We start from the raw sequence: 15,279 nt of genomic DNA, 5'->3' as shown, positions 1-15,279 counted from the left end.
GCCAAGCACTCACTTTACCACTGTACTATACTCCCAATCCTTGAATTGTCTTTACAGGTTGTTCTATGAAAGGTAGAGAAATGTTCTTCACATGGTTGCTTTCCATGGTAGGAAAATGTGATAACAATAAAATGTGGTGACTTTAAGATAGAGTAGATTTTTTTTTTTTTTTTTTTTTTTGCAGTGCTGGGGATTGAACCCAGGGCCTTGTGCTTACGAGGCAAGCACGCTACCAACTGAGCTATCTCCCCAGCCCTAAGATAGAATATATTAAGGAAGGAAATGTTAAAAGGTGGTGGCAAGGTTTAGACTCAGATTTGGAAACTACCAAAGCAAACAGGAAATAGGAAGATTATTGCCTTGGTGCTACAGATACAGAAAATATATGAAAAGAGCTTCCACCCACCTCCAGCTATATTTGCCCTCAAGGACCTTACGATGAGGATTGACATACGTAAATAAAATATATAGTTGCTAGAGATAGGTGCTAAATGGAAAAATGTAAAGAGGAATGGGGTATGGGAAACAACGGATATTTTACACGCGGCTAAAGGAAGTCTCACTGAGAAGGTGACTCTGGAGTAAAGATGTAAAGAGAGAGAGTAAACCATAAGGCTATCTGAAAGCACATCCCAGGTAGAGAAAACAGCAAGTATTCCTGATTCAGGACCCTATGGGATGTGTAGCAGAGACCAATATAGTTGTAGTGAAGTGAACCAGAGTTCAGATGTAGAGTAGGTTTGGGACACAATAAAATATTAAATCAAAAGAATATCAGAAATCAGATCACGTAGACCTTATAGGTCATAACTGAACATTTGCTTCTATTATGCATTAAACAGAAAATCTCTGACGTGTTTGGGGCAAAAATGAGACAATATCTGACTCTCATTTTGACAGAACTACTGTGGTTTTTTTAATCTATTATTTTTAAAAGAATTAGGGTTGGGCACAGTTGTGCATGCCTGTAATCCCAGCAACTTGAGAGGCTGAGGCAAGAGGATCCTTAGTTCAAAGCCAGACTCAGCAACTTAATGAGGTCCTAAGCAACTTGACTTGTCTCCGAAACATGGGAAAAAAAAGAATTATAGGCTCATTGGAGAAATCAGAGGAAACTACTGCTCTAACCATTTAAAAGCATGGCTTCAAGAAAGGATTTTCCTCAAAAGCTGAAGGAACTTTAAGGAGGAAAAGAACTTGCTAATATAGTTAAATGAATATTCAAGCTCAAGAGTTTTGCCATTCTATTTACAGAAATGGAGTGACATTTCATCCACAGGAATAGAGTATATCTGGATCTAAGAGTCACAAATACCACACATATAATTAACACTTATTGTCCTGTAGAAGTTCCATAAGATCTTTTTCAACTTAGAAAAGCAGGTTTTAGCTTCCTTGCTGAGGCAAATATTTGAGCTGCACATTGTAGATTAATGAATGCTACTGAAGAGGCAGACTAAGAAACATGGAGTGGGGAAGCCACCACCCATTCCCCTGACCCAAGTGCACATCACCACTGCTTTAGTGCATAACACCATTTTCATGTGTTACCTCGCTGCACTAACAGAATATAAAATTTCCACTTTATGCTAGGTACTGTACTAGTTCCTACTTATCTAAATTGTTGCATTTACAGGAGTTGGTGGGACACCCACTTCACAAAGCAACAAAAATAATGTGGGCTAAGGCGTCTCTTCACACTGTGCTATCTTATTGTCTTGTCTTAGTTTCAAAATAAAAGAAAGTTTGACTTCAGAGATATTATATATAGGCAACTAGTCTTTTTTTAAATACTTTTTTACTTGTACATGGACACAATATCTTTATTTTTCTTGTGGCGCTGAGGATCAAACCTAGTGCCTCACATGTGCAAGGCAAGTACTCTACCACTGAGCTACAGCCCCAGCCTGGCAACTAGCCTTTTATAAATGTAATTTAGGGGCTTGAGATGCGGCTCAGTGGCAGAGTGCTTGCCTAGCATGCACAAGGCCCTAAGTTTGCCACACAAAAAAGTAAAAATAATTTGATCATGTGTCAAAAGCCTTTAAATGCATGAAGGAAACTTCAGAACATGTTACTCTAAAATATTCCTCTTTGGAATAAATATAATTTTTGAGCTCAAGATAATTAAGAAATAGCAAAAGAAAGAAAAGCTCTCCCTATATGCTGCCATTTTCTGCCAAAAGACAGGATATTGCTTGACACAATTCTAGATTCTTATTAGCACTAGAGGAATCTTCAAACAAACCTTACTTTATCAGTTTTCTCCTATATTTTCCTTCCCACACTTTCCTATCCATGGAAGCCTAAAACCTCTTTCCATTAAGTATCCTGTCAATTTTTCCATAAATTGATTGCTCTTGATGAATATGCTATATAAATAAGATTTCTAAGGTATTGCTTTGAGTTACTTTTCACTGAGGTTACTTCCATATGTGTACTGCCTGCACTAATGAACTTGTTTTTCTTATTTATCTGTTTTGTGTTATATGTATTCCAGCTAAGAACTATGAGGAGTTAAGGAAATAATTATTTTTCCTTCCTGGCACATACATTAAAAGAGTATTTATGCTGAGCACGAGCGGCACACGCCTGTAATCCCAGCAGTTTGGGAGGCTGAAGCAAGAGGATCATGAGTTCCAAGCCAGCTTCAGCAACTCAGTAAGGCCCACAGCAACTTAGTGAGACCCTGTCTCAAAATAAAAAATAAAAAAAGGGCTGGGAATGTGGATCAGTGGTTAAATGCCCCCGGGTTCAATCCCCAGCACACACACAAAAATTTTTTAATTATTTAAAATTTGCTATTGTTTATAATAGCAAAAAATATATTAGTAACCTCAGAATCCAACAAAAGTGAATCATTTAAAATTTAATCAGTGCATCCCCACAACAAAGTATTATTATTTAGTAACTTTTTTTTTTTTTTTTTTTAAGCAGTGTTTGGGTTCTACCACTGAGCTATACCCCAGATCAATAAATATTTTTAAGGTAAGTATACAGATACATTTATGATATAGTAGTGAAAAAACCATGAAGTGATCCCATTTCAGTAAATGTATATGAAATCCAACTGTGCTGGACTTCACCATCCTGTGAATGTCACAGTTCCTTTCTTACAGTCTTAGAATATATTGGTTTACATGCAATTTTATTAGTTCCCCTCAAGATATTCCTTATTCCTGAGTGGCCTCGAAAAAGATGTGTCACTAGCAATTTGAGAAATGCAAATTAAAATTACCCTGAAATTTCAACTCACTCCAGTCAGAATGGCAGTTTTCAAGAATACAAGTAACAATAAATGTTGGCAAGAATATGGGGGAAAAGGTACACTCATACATCACTGGTGAGACTGCAAATTGGTGTAACCATTCTGGAAAGTAGTCCAGAGATTCTTTAGAAAACCCGGAATGGAACAAGTATTTGACCCAGTTGTCTCACTCCTCAGTTTATACCCAAAGGACTTAAAATCAGCATACTATAGTGACACAGACACATCAATGTTCACAGTTGCTCAATTCACAATAGTTAAGCTATGGAACCAACCTACATGCCCTTCAACAGATGAATGGATAAAGAAAATGTGGTACATAAACACAATGGAATATTATTCAGTCATAAAGAAGAATGAAATTATGGCATTTGCCGGTAAATAGATGGAACTGGAGAATATCATGCTAAGTGAAATAAGCCAATCCCCAAAAAGCAAAGGTTCTCTCTGATATACGGATGCTGACTCATAATAGGCAAGGGTAGGGAGAGGAGTGGAGGTTCACCAGATTAGACAGGGGGGAATGCGGGGAAGGGAAGTGGGGTAGAAATAGGAAAAAGTACAATGAGTCAGACATAACTTTCCTATTTTCATATACGAATACACGACCAGTATAATTCCACATCATGTATAAACACAAGAATGAGAAGTTATACTCCATGTATGTATAATACATCCTACTGATATGTATAACTAAAAAGAACAAAAATTTTTTTTAAAAAAGGAAGTGTCACATAATGACCACCAAGTGTGTCCGTTACCATGGTAGGATCCATCTTCCTGTTTTGATTCTCACTTTACAATTACTTCTGCCCATAAAATCATGTGGAGAAACCTACCTACTGCCCATACTCTTGGGAATAACACAGAGCCAAAGGAATCAACTACCCAAAGCTTCGCAATCAGGGCAAAAATGGCCTCCTCCCCTCACTCAAAAGTTCCCATGCCTGCCAATGGACAATAGATGGTAGGAAAAGAGTAGAGGATGTGTGCTAGCAGCCTTGATGTTCCAGTAAGTTGCTGAGGCCAGACTTGACCTTGTGATCCTCCTGTCTCAGCCCCCACATTGCTGGGATTACAGGTGTGTCCCACTGTGCCTAACTTAGTATTCTGGAAGTTTCTCCTTTTCTTTTTTTCTTATCTGTGATTTTTATAATTTTCTCCAATGACAGTGCTGGGTTTTGTTGTTTTCTTTTGTTTTTTTCAGTGCTAGAGATAGAATCCAGGGCCTCATTGCCACTGAGCCACAATCCCAGCCTGGTTTGTTTTAGAGGAAAATAAAAAGCAATTTGTAAATTAAAAAAATGAAATATTTAAGTAGCAAATACATTACTAAAAACTATTTCGTTAGAGAGCAAACTGCAGAAATAACTTCTGACAACATTCACTCAACCTCTAATTCTGCTCCCAAGGTCAACCCTCCGTTTGCCCCATTGGTACGTACATTCCTGAAGACATTCTGTGTCCGTGCAGTAGGACTGGGACTGCCGCAACTGAAGTGAATAAGAAGAAAGGAAAATTAGCTATTAGACTTGACCAAAAATGGACAATAATTATTGGAAAGATGTTTTGGGCTTAGGGTGTAGGTGAGTGGCAGAGCCATGTGCTTAGCAAGCACAAAGCCCTGAGTTTGATTCCCAATACCACAGTGTATATATGTATATGTATATATATTTTGTTTGTTTGTTTTGCTTTGCTTTGTTTTGTTGTTACTTTTGTTTCTGGTTTTTTCCCAGTAGTAGAGATTGAATCCAGGGCCTTGGGCAGGTTATGTGAGTATTCTTATCACTGAGCTACATCTGCAGGCCTTTTGAAAAATTTTGAGACAGGCTGGCCTCTAATTTGTGATCCTCCTGCCTCAGCCCCAAGTAATCAAGATTATGGGTATGTGCCACAGTCCCTGGTTTACCATATTTTACCACATAATCATCAGCACTGCATTAATGTACATTCACAAGTATTTTGTGCATCCTGATCTTGCACCATTTAGTAATAAATGATTTTTAAGTGATACTGGCACAATTTTAAAAAAAGCTTCACATAATGGTCACACCTTGATTATTTGCAAAAACAAATTTGGCATAAAATATGTAAAGACCATGCAGTAAAACACTGTGTACATACTAGAAATCTTAAAAATATGCATGTTTTCACCTACTTTCAATTACTATAACAAATATTTATTGAGAACTTTCAATGTGCTGGGTACAAGAATTTTAACTCATTATTTTGTTTAATTCTTACAATCACTGGCAGGAGGTAGGTACTATTCTGATTTTTACCAAAAGAAGAAACTGAGTTTTGGGAAGGTGTAGGGGTACAGCTAAATTAAAGATACAGGGTCTCACTAGGTTTCCCAGGACAGCCTTGCATTTGCCATCCTTCTGCCTTACCATCTCAAGTTGCTGGAATTATAGGCATGTGGTACTGTGCCCAGCTCCCCAGCCCTCTATAATTTTTTATTTTGAGACAGGGTCTTACTAAATTGCCAAGATTGGCCTCAAACTTATGATCCTTATTGTTAACAATTTTTGTTAACATATGGCTTATCATGAAGCATTCTCTCAACCACAGTTAGAGGTTACAAAATATTTTCAGTGAGTTTCTGTACAGTAAATGGAATTGAAGCAAAATCAGTGTAATGTGAAAATGACTGAAGGTACACAGTTACTTAGCAGTCTCTAAGATCACACAGCCATGTTTTCCTAGGCACTAGGAATCCTCTTTTAGCATCACCAGAAAGGGTAAAGCTTCCTTTTAGGACTACACTTTAAAAACAAAAAAAAGTAACATATAAGTTGTCCTGCTACACAAGTTTTATAAACCCATTTAACTCATACATAAACAAATAAAGAAATTTTATCAGTTTAATATGGAAATTACATCAGTTCCTAGGTAAAGGGGTCAGGAGAATTGCAGGCAAATTATGATTTTCAGCAAGAAAAGGTTTTCTTCACTACTGTGCAAAAAGGAAACATTTTAGCCTTAAGAAAAATAAAATGATTAGTGGTTGCCTAGCATGTTTAAGTCCCCAGTACTGCAAAAACAAAGACAAGAAAAACAAGTACATACATATACTCATAAATACACACAACCAAGAATGAAAGGAATTATTTATCATGGGGCTGGTGATGTAGCTCAGTGGCAGAATGCTTGCCTACCACGTGCTAAGTCCTGGGTTCAATCCCTAGGATTGCAAAAACAAAAATAGAAATTATTCATTAGGAGCCTGGCTAAGAGAAACAACTTCACCTTAGGTCAAGCTGCAGGGAGTCTTTGGGACTTCCTGCTGAGAGCTGGTATTGGATCTTGACCATTTATACATTCCTGGATGTATTTTTCCTTTTTATTTTTTCTTTTTTGGTCCTAGGGACTGAACCCAGGGCCTTGCACATGCTAGACACACGCTCTACCACTAAGATACACCTCCAACCCCCTAAGCTATATTCTTCACGTTCACAGGCAAGCTGTACTTTAGGCTTTGAATAATGAGGTGCCAAAATATCGTGGCCACATTCCTAGTACAGGATGCAGAATTTTTCCAAATGAGAGTTGGGTAATGCATATATTCAGTGTGTCACATTCAAACACCTAAGATGGGTGTCTTTTTTTTAATCTTATTTTTAGTTGTAGATGAATACAATACCTTATTTATTTTTATGTGGTGCTGAGGATCAAACCCAGTGCCTCACATGTGCTAGGCAAGCGCTCTACCTACTGAGTCACAACCCCAGGCCCAATGGGTATCTTTTAAAGAATTCAAAAATGATACATTTAGTAAAATGGGACAATCTATTTTTTGTTTTTTTGTTTTGTTTTTGGTACTGGGGATTGAACCTAGGCGTGTTTTACCATTGAGTTACATTCCCTGACATTTTTATATGTATTTTTTGAGACAGTGTCTTGCTATGTTACTGATGCTAGCTTTGAATTTATAACCTTCCTGCTTCAGCCTCTTGAGTTGCTGGGATTATAGACATGTGCCACTGTGCCTAGCGATCTTACTGTTTTGATGAAACTCTTAAACAAGGAAGCCTAATTCACAATGAATCTTAGTTTTTCTTACCTGTTTGGGGAATACAGTGGTACTATTGATGCTGTTGGGGCTACTCCAGAGGGAAATCACTTGTAAACGTAATAGAGAAAAACCAAGAATAACATGTACTGTGAAGAAAACAGGCATGGCAGTATCTACAGCATGGAACCAGAGACAAAATATTTTCTGCATTTTGAGGAATGGGGACCCACATGTAGACTATCTACTGACAATAGTTGCCACCCGTTTTTGGTTTTGTTTTTGTTTTTCCCAGTACTGGGAATTGAACCCAGAACTCATGCATGCTAGGGGAAGCAATCTATCACTAAATTACATCCCCTGCCCTCTTTATTTTTGAGACAGGGTCCAAGTAAACTGCCAAAGCTGGCCTTGAACTTACAATCCTCCTACCATGACCTCCACAGTAGCTGGGATTACAGGGGTATGCCACTGGACCTGGCTCAGTTAAACTTTCATATTCATACTGATCTCAGTAAAGACAGATCTCTCCACTTCAAGCAGAATGGTCTTGAATGTTCTTGAGGTAAATTACATTCAAAATAGCAAAGGCAGCATAATAAGAGTAGAATAAATATGTTTCTTCATGGGAGAAAAGGCAGAAGAGAGACATAAAGAGATTAAAAGGGACTAAAGAATGGAAAAAAGACTTGGCATAGAGATATCATAAAAGGGAAGTTGCACAAATTAAATAGTCCAATAGGAAATCCAGAAAGTCTTTTTTAAAAACCCTAAAATGCAGATAAAAGACAAGACTCTAATGACAAAAAGTGGACAAATGGAGCTAACATGAGGAATCTCACCCTGGAGAAAACTATAAAGAATAAAGCTGGGCATGGTGGAGTGTGCCTGTAATCCTAGTTAACTGAGGGGCTGAGGCCAGCGGATATAGTTAAAGGCCAACCTGGATAACACAGCAGACCCCCCATCTCAAAAACAAACAAACAAATTTTTTTTTTAATTACAAAGAACAAAGTATCTCTCCAGAATTATGCAAAAATACCTAAGCAAGAAATTTATTTGGTCTTCTGTCATGTTTGTTAAAGAACCTCACACATGTTGAAGGTGTCTGCGCACTCCCAAAGAGGGAGGTACAGAACTATATTTAAAAAAAAAAAAAAAAAGATTTTAGGGCTGAGGTTGTGGCTCAGTGGTAGAGTACTTGAATGTGTGATGCACTGGGTTTGATTCTCAGCACCACATATAAATAAATGACTTTAAAAAAAAAGGTCCATCAACATCTAAAAAGTATATTTAAAAAAAATTTAAAAAGGGGCTTTAGAGTCACAGGTATCTGACCTGGGCTCAAATTCTCTTTTTGCTAGTCTCCGAGGTAGAGTTTCAAAATATGAAAGAGGTCAACACAACCTACTATGAACCTTATGGTCACTATAAGAATTAAATGATATAATAATATGCATACATGCATACACACACACACACACACACACACACACACACACAACTCAATTCATGGCCCACAATATAAAGTTTTCAGATAATCATGATATCATTGCTAATATTACTTGTTTACACAAGTAACTGGGCTGAGGTAGTGGCTCAGTGGTACAGCATTCAACTAGCATGTGTGAGGCATTGGATTTAATCCTCAGCACCACATAAAAATAAATAAAAGTATTGTGTGCATCTATGACTAAAAAATAATAATAATAAAAAAAGAAAGTAACTTAAACAGAAATTCAGTGCTTCCTAACGAACATGATTTACATCCTCCTAGGGCGGAATACTTAATCTTCACTTTGGCCTTATAGCTTAGAAAAAACCTTTAAAAACAACCTCAGTATTTTAGATTTTAATATTACTGTTTATATTGTTCATTTTTCTCTACATACTGTGTAACACAATGGTTTTATGTTCTTTTTAAAAATTTTTTTTTGTAGTTGTCAATGGACAGCATGCCTTTATTTTATATGTTTACTTTTATGTGGTACTGAGGATCGAACCCTGTGCCTCACACATGCTAGACAAGCACTCTGCCACTAAGCTACAGTCCTAGCCCCTGGTTTTATGTTTTGTACCTCAAAGTTTTATATTCTGCCTCTAAAATTTAAGTATTTAAGCTCTTTTCTATTTATGAGTAGATCTCTCTGCCTAAAAATGGCATTTTGCACAACTTTATACTTTCTAATTAGAATCTGAATTAATAGATCACCTTGTATTTTTTTTTGGTAGTCTGCTTCATTTTCTTAATTTTTATGGTTATCTTTTAGAATGTGCAAGTAAGAAAATACCAGTATCTCCAAGTTAGAATGGCTAGCACTGAAATTTAAAGAATTAAAAGTACACACACATATGCAGGAATCCTAGATTACCAGTGATCAACCTTAATTCAAGAGGTATCTTTTCTAGATAAACTGAAATCGACAGGTACTGCCTGGTGTTCTGACAGAATAGTAGTCTCTGAAACCTAAATGTTATTATTTTGTTTAGAGTGTCTAGGTTGGTCTTGTTTGTCCCACAAATTATATTTAACTGGCTCTTTCCTTTGCAGCAAACAAAACCTAACAAACAACAACAAAAAAATTGTTTAAAAAAGAGAGGAAATTCTTTCTGAATTTATCAGATGACCTGATAAATATTTCTATCATGGATGGCACTGGTCTACTGGTAGCTAAATTCTACTACCTCTGTATTCATTTAAATTAAAAGTACACACACATATGCAGGAATCCTAGATTACCAGTGATCAACCTTAATTCAAGAGGTATCTTTTCTAGATAAACTGAAATCGACAGGTACTGCCTGGTGTTCTGACAGAATAGTAGTCTCTGAAACCTAAATGTTATTATTTTGTTTAGAGTGTCTAGGTTGGTCGTATATTTCATGTTTAAATTTATTTAAACCTCAAAAAAATCACACATGAGGAAAAATGAATTCATGGCCTTGGGAGGTTGACTAATTGGTTACATTTATTTATATGTGAAATATTTTCTTCCTATGAACATAGAAACCAAGTCCCAAATGGACAGGCAAGGGGAAAAATATGCTTTTAATATTAAACAGAGCTGCCTGTTTGTACAAATAAACTGGTCATATTACTGTCTTTAAAAAAAAAATGACATGTCAAAACTACAACAAAGGGCTGGGGACATAGCTCAGTTGGTAGAGTGCTTGCCTTGCAAGCACAAGGTCCTGGGTTCAATCCCTAGTACCACCCCCCCCTAAAAAAAAAAAAAAAAAAACTACAATAAAAAGGACTTTCAAATCATTGGCTAAGCTATTAGTCAAAGTTCCCTCTGATAAGACTTCATACAGCTCTGAGCTCTCTTCAAAACAAATACAGAATAGCATTCATAAATAAGAAAATATTTGACAAATGTTTAATCAGTGCCTTCTATGCATTTTGTAAATATAAGTTTTTTCAGATTTTGGAAGGCTATTTGCTTATTCATACCCCTCAGAAGTATTATATGTACCAATTTTACTTATAACAAAACCAAGTTCCTTATCAGTTTCAACACAAGACACATGAAGATGGGAAAAAGGTATATGCATGTATACAAATTGGCTTAATTGGCTTTAAGATTTTTTTTGGTTTTGGTGGTACTGGGGATTGTATGTTAGGCAAGCGTTCTACCCTGAGCTACACTCCAGCTCTAAATATTCTTTCAACACCAGATCAGGGTTCCAAACTGGGATTTGGAAACACAGTCACAAAATTATTGTGTCTTTTTAATGGATCTAAAGATCTAAAGAAAATCTAATGTAGTGGGAAAAAAAAAACCCTCATAAAAATAACAAACATTTCCTACTTTTAATGTTGTTTCAGTGTTATTTTAGTTGTCAGGACAGACCAATGATAAAAATTTTGTTAACCTTGTTCTGTTGCATATGTTTTTGTAATGCATCTGTATACAAATGTAACTTTACAAATCGAAACATTCTCTATGTTGCGGTGCATTCTACCACACTCAATTATTAGTCACAATTTTTTAATTTATTTATTTTCAGTGTGGGGACTTGAACCCAGGGCCTCACATACATTAAGTGGGTGCTCCTACCACTGTGCTATATCCCCAGTCAAAAATCTAATACTCCAAAAATAAAATACCCAGTTCTATGTAACTTTTAATACTGTACAACATTGCATTTAATTCCATAATTTTCAAATTTGTATATGGAAAAACAATGCTGAGATGAATACTTTTTTTTTTTTGGTACTGGGTATTAAACCCAGAAGCCCTTGATGACTGAGCCACATCCCCAGTCCTTTTTTACATTTTATTTCGAGACGTGTCTCAATGAGTTGCTTAGTGCCTCACTAAGTTGCTGAGGCTGGCTCTGAACTCTCGTCCTCTTGACTCAGTTTCTTAAGTAGCTGGAATTACAGGTGTTCACCATCATGCCTGACTAGGTGAATATTCTTATAAACAGATTATTGCACTCTTGATTTATCTCCTTAGGATAGCCAGGCTTAATGGCACATGCAGTAATCCTAACTACTCATGAAGCTGGGGGTGTGTGTGTGTAAACTTCTGGGGACTGAACCCAGGATCCTGCATACATTAGGCAAGCACTCTACCACTCACCTACATCCTGAGCCCCCTTGTAAATTTTATTTATTTGAGACAGTCTTGCTAAATTGCCTAGGCTGGTTATCCACTTGCAACACTCCTGCCTGAGCCTACCATGTAGCTGGGATTACAGGCATACAACACCTGCTTGGCTAATGAAAATTAATTTGAAGGACCACAATAATCCATATACATTTAAGCCTCAAGACTACAAATAACTGGCTAGGTGAAGTAGTACACACCTGTAATCTCAGAGACTCAGGAAGCTGAGGCAAGAGGATTGCAGAGATCAGCCTCAGCAATTTAGCAAGACCCTTAGCAATTTTCTGAGATACTGTTTCAAAAATAAATAAATAAATAAAAAGGACTGGAGATGTAGCTCAGTGATACAGTGTCCCAGGGATCAATTTCCTGTACAAACAAACAGAAAACAACAAAAACCTACAAATAATCAGATTAAGGACAAGCCTAAATATTTAAAAATATTTTTAAATGTCTAACACTAATACATTGGGCTATTTTGCCTAAATGATATACAAGTATAGCAACCAGTCCTGATTTTTCTCAAAACTTTCCTCAACCCTACAAAAGATCTTTTTTATTTGAGTATAATTACTTTATTGAACCGAGAATTATCATGCAAGTTACTGCCAATGAAGCAACAACAGTATAATTTAGGGCTATACACTTACGGTACAGTTTACTGTGATTATATATATATAAAGGCAGGTAAGTGCATAGAAATGTGACTAGAAGGTCCACAATGTGAACTCTGGCAAAGTAAGTAATAGTGGCCAAGAGTTGCAACAAGGAGTTGGGAGGGGACGGGAGGAAGGGGGATGTTAACATTTTGCTCCACATATCTACATTACTTAAAGCTTTCACAGACATTCATATATTACTTGCATTATTAAAAGACAAAATTCCAATACTATGAAAAATGAGCCTGACATTGATTTGCTAATATCAAAATATATATTAAATGAAAAAAAAAAAAAAAACAAAAAAGAACAACAACAACAACAAAAAAAAACCTCAAGTTGTAGAAATGCAGTTTTAGTTTGGGCTGCTAAAGCTACTCTGCAAGGCTCCAGGCAATCCTGATCCCAAGGTTATGGCTATAAAATTTTGGGCAGAGGCCACAGTGTCTGTTGATAGGGAGGTGATGGTTCCTCCCCTTTGAAACTGAGGAGGCAGCCCTGATAATACTTGAATCATTATTCCCTTGTCTTTAAAAATAAGGGACATTTGCAGCCAAACAGCTCTATGGTCCTGTCCTATAAAATCCAAGAAGTCCAAAACACATTCCTTACTTCCACCCTTTTTTCCCTTCAGTTCAATCTGGCAGTTTCCTACAGGGGTTGCTGATTAATACTATGATTCAGACCTACAATAATCTTTTTAACAATTGGTCACCCTTAATGTTCTCTAATGAACTCATTTTCTCATTTTTTGTAATATGGATAGGCTGAGACTATTTTAAATCTTTTAAGTTCTGGTTCCTTTTGCTTAATTCCATTGTCAATTCATTTTTCTCTTTTCAAATATTTCTAAAAACAGAAAGACTGTTCCACTCCTCCAATAATTGCTAATAAATTTCTTCAGTTCAATATCCAACTCTGCCAGGTGTGATGGAGCACATTTGTGATTTCAGTCCCTTGGGAGGGTGAGGCAAGAAGATCACAAGTTCAAAGCCAGTCTCGGCAACATAGCAAGGCCCTAAGCAACTTAGTGAGACCCTGTCTCAAAATAAAGAATAAAAAGGCCTGGGGATATGGCACCTCTGGGTTCAATTCCCAGAATCAATCAGTCAATCAATCAATATCTATTTTTTTTTTTTTTTTTTTTTGCGGTGCTGGGGATTGAACCCAGGGCCTTGTGTTTGTGAGGCAAGCACTCTACCAACTAAGCTATATCCCCAGTGCTAAATGTCTACTTTTATTGTTGACAAGTTCTATCTTCTGTAACAGAATACAAACATAATTCAGCTAAACTACTTTGCCACTTTGTAACAAAGATTACCTTTTTGCCATTGTTAAAAAATATGTTCCTCATTTCTGTCTAAGACCTTATCAGACATAACTATATTTCTGCCAAAATTCTGTACATGATTATTTATGTATTCTTTAAGATGGAAGCTTTCTCTATAGCTCTCCTTTCCTAAGCCCTCTCCAAAATTACCTATAATGTCCACATTTCTTTTTTTAATATCTATATATTGTTTCAGTTGTAGGTAGACACAATACCTTTATTTTATGTGGTGCTGAGGACTGAACCCAGGGTACACACTCGGCAAGCGCTCTACCACTGAGTCAGAACCTCAGCCCTAACATCCACATTTTTACCCACAGTCCCTCACAGAAACATCAGTTTGTTCTAACATGTACCTACAAAGTCTGCAGCCTATATCCATTGCCTAGTTCCAATTCCACATCCACATTCTTAGGTATTTGCTACATTAGCATGCTAATTCTCAGTACCAATGTCTATCTCAGTTCAGGTTACAATTACAAATACCATAGATTGGGTAACTGAAACAAACATTAATCAACAAGGTACTTGCTTATTTGGTTCCTGATAGGGGCCTTCTTCCTGGTTTCTAGATGGATATCTTCTTGCTATATGCACACAGGTAGAGAAAGAGATCTCTCTCATGTTTCTTCTTTATGAGGGCACTAATCCTATCAGAAGGGTTCCACTCTCATGACTTAACTCTCCAAAATGTCACTTCCAAATACCAACACAGAGGAGATTAGGGATTCAACATATGAATTTGTCAACATATGACAGTCCACAAGATGTATATGTACTATGATCCCTTTTATGTAAATTAGAGATAACCTATATACATAGAAATATGCATATAAAATTTCTAGAAATATGTAGCTGTTTTATTCCAGCAACAGTCACAGCAGTATTTCCAAGTCACACATGCTCTTCCAGAACTTTTATTTTTAGAAAATATGGAACACTTTGGGCTAGAGTTGTAGCTTAGTGGTAGAGCACCTGCCTATGTGAGGCATTGGGTTTGAACCTCAGTACCACATAAAAAAATAAAATAAAATAAAGGTATTGTGTCCATCTACAACTAAAAATATTTTTGAAAATATGGAATGCTTCACAAATTTGTGTGTAATCCTTGTGCAAAGAGTATGCTAATCTTCTCTGTATTTTTCCAATTTTAGTATATGTGCTACCAAAATGAGCACTCTATCAAGAGGTAGAATCTATATACCTTCCTCTTGAGCCTGGTCAGGCTAGTGATTACTATAACCAACAGAGCAGAAGTGTTTTATTGTGAGTTTTCAAGGTAGGTCATAAAAAGCTGCTGCAATGAATAGAAGACACAGAAACAAACCCACGTAAGTACAGTTTTCTCATACTAGACAAAGGTGCCAAAAACACACAATGGAGAAAAGATA

At 36.6% G+C, this 15,279-nt stretch overlaps 1 protein-coding gene and 1 non-coding gene across 2 annotated transcripts in view; both read right to left on the bottom strand.

Annotated features, from left to right (window-relative positions):
* Window positions 1-15,279, bottom strand: part of Smim14 (small integral membrane protein 14) — an 88,081-nt gene that overhangs the window by 15,433 nt on the left and 57,369 nt on the right. Inside the window, exon 3 of the mRNA XM_047567094.1 lies at window positions 4,713-4,761. Within this exon, the coding sequence (XP_047423050.1) occupies window positions 4,713-4,761 (49 nt within the window). The remainder of the gene's footprint in view (window positions 1-4,712; window positions 4,762-15,279) is intronic.
* On the bottom strand, window positions 14,960-15,066 carry LOC124995205 (U6 spliceosomal RNA). The gene has a single exon (XR_007110673.1). It is a non-coding gene; the product is annotated as a U6 spliceosomal RNA (small nuclear RNA).

Source organism: Sciurus carolinensis, chromosome 10 (genome assembly GCF_902686445.1).
Source record: "Sciurus carolinensis chromosome 10, mSciCar1.2, whole genome shotgun sequence".
NCBI classification, from domain to species: Eukaryota; Metazoa; Chordata; class Mammalia; order Rodentia; family Sciuridae; genus Sciurus; species Sciurus carolinensis.
Note: the sequence above shows the minus strand (reverse complement) of the source record. Positions and strands in the feature narration are given on the sequence as shown.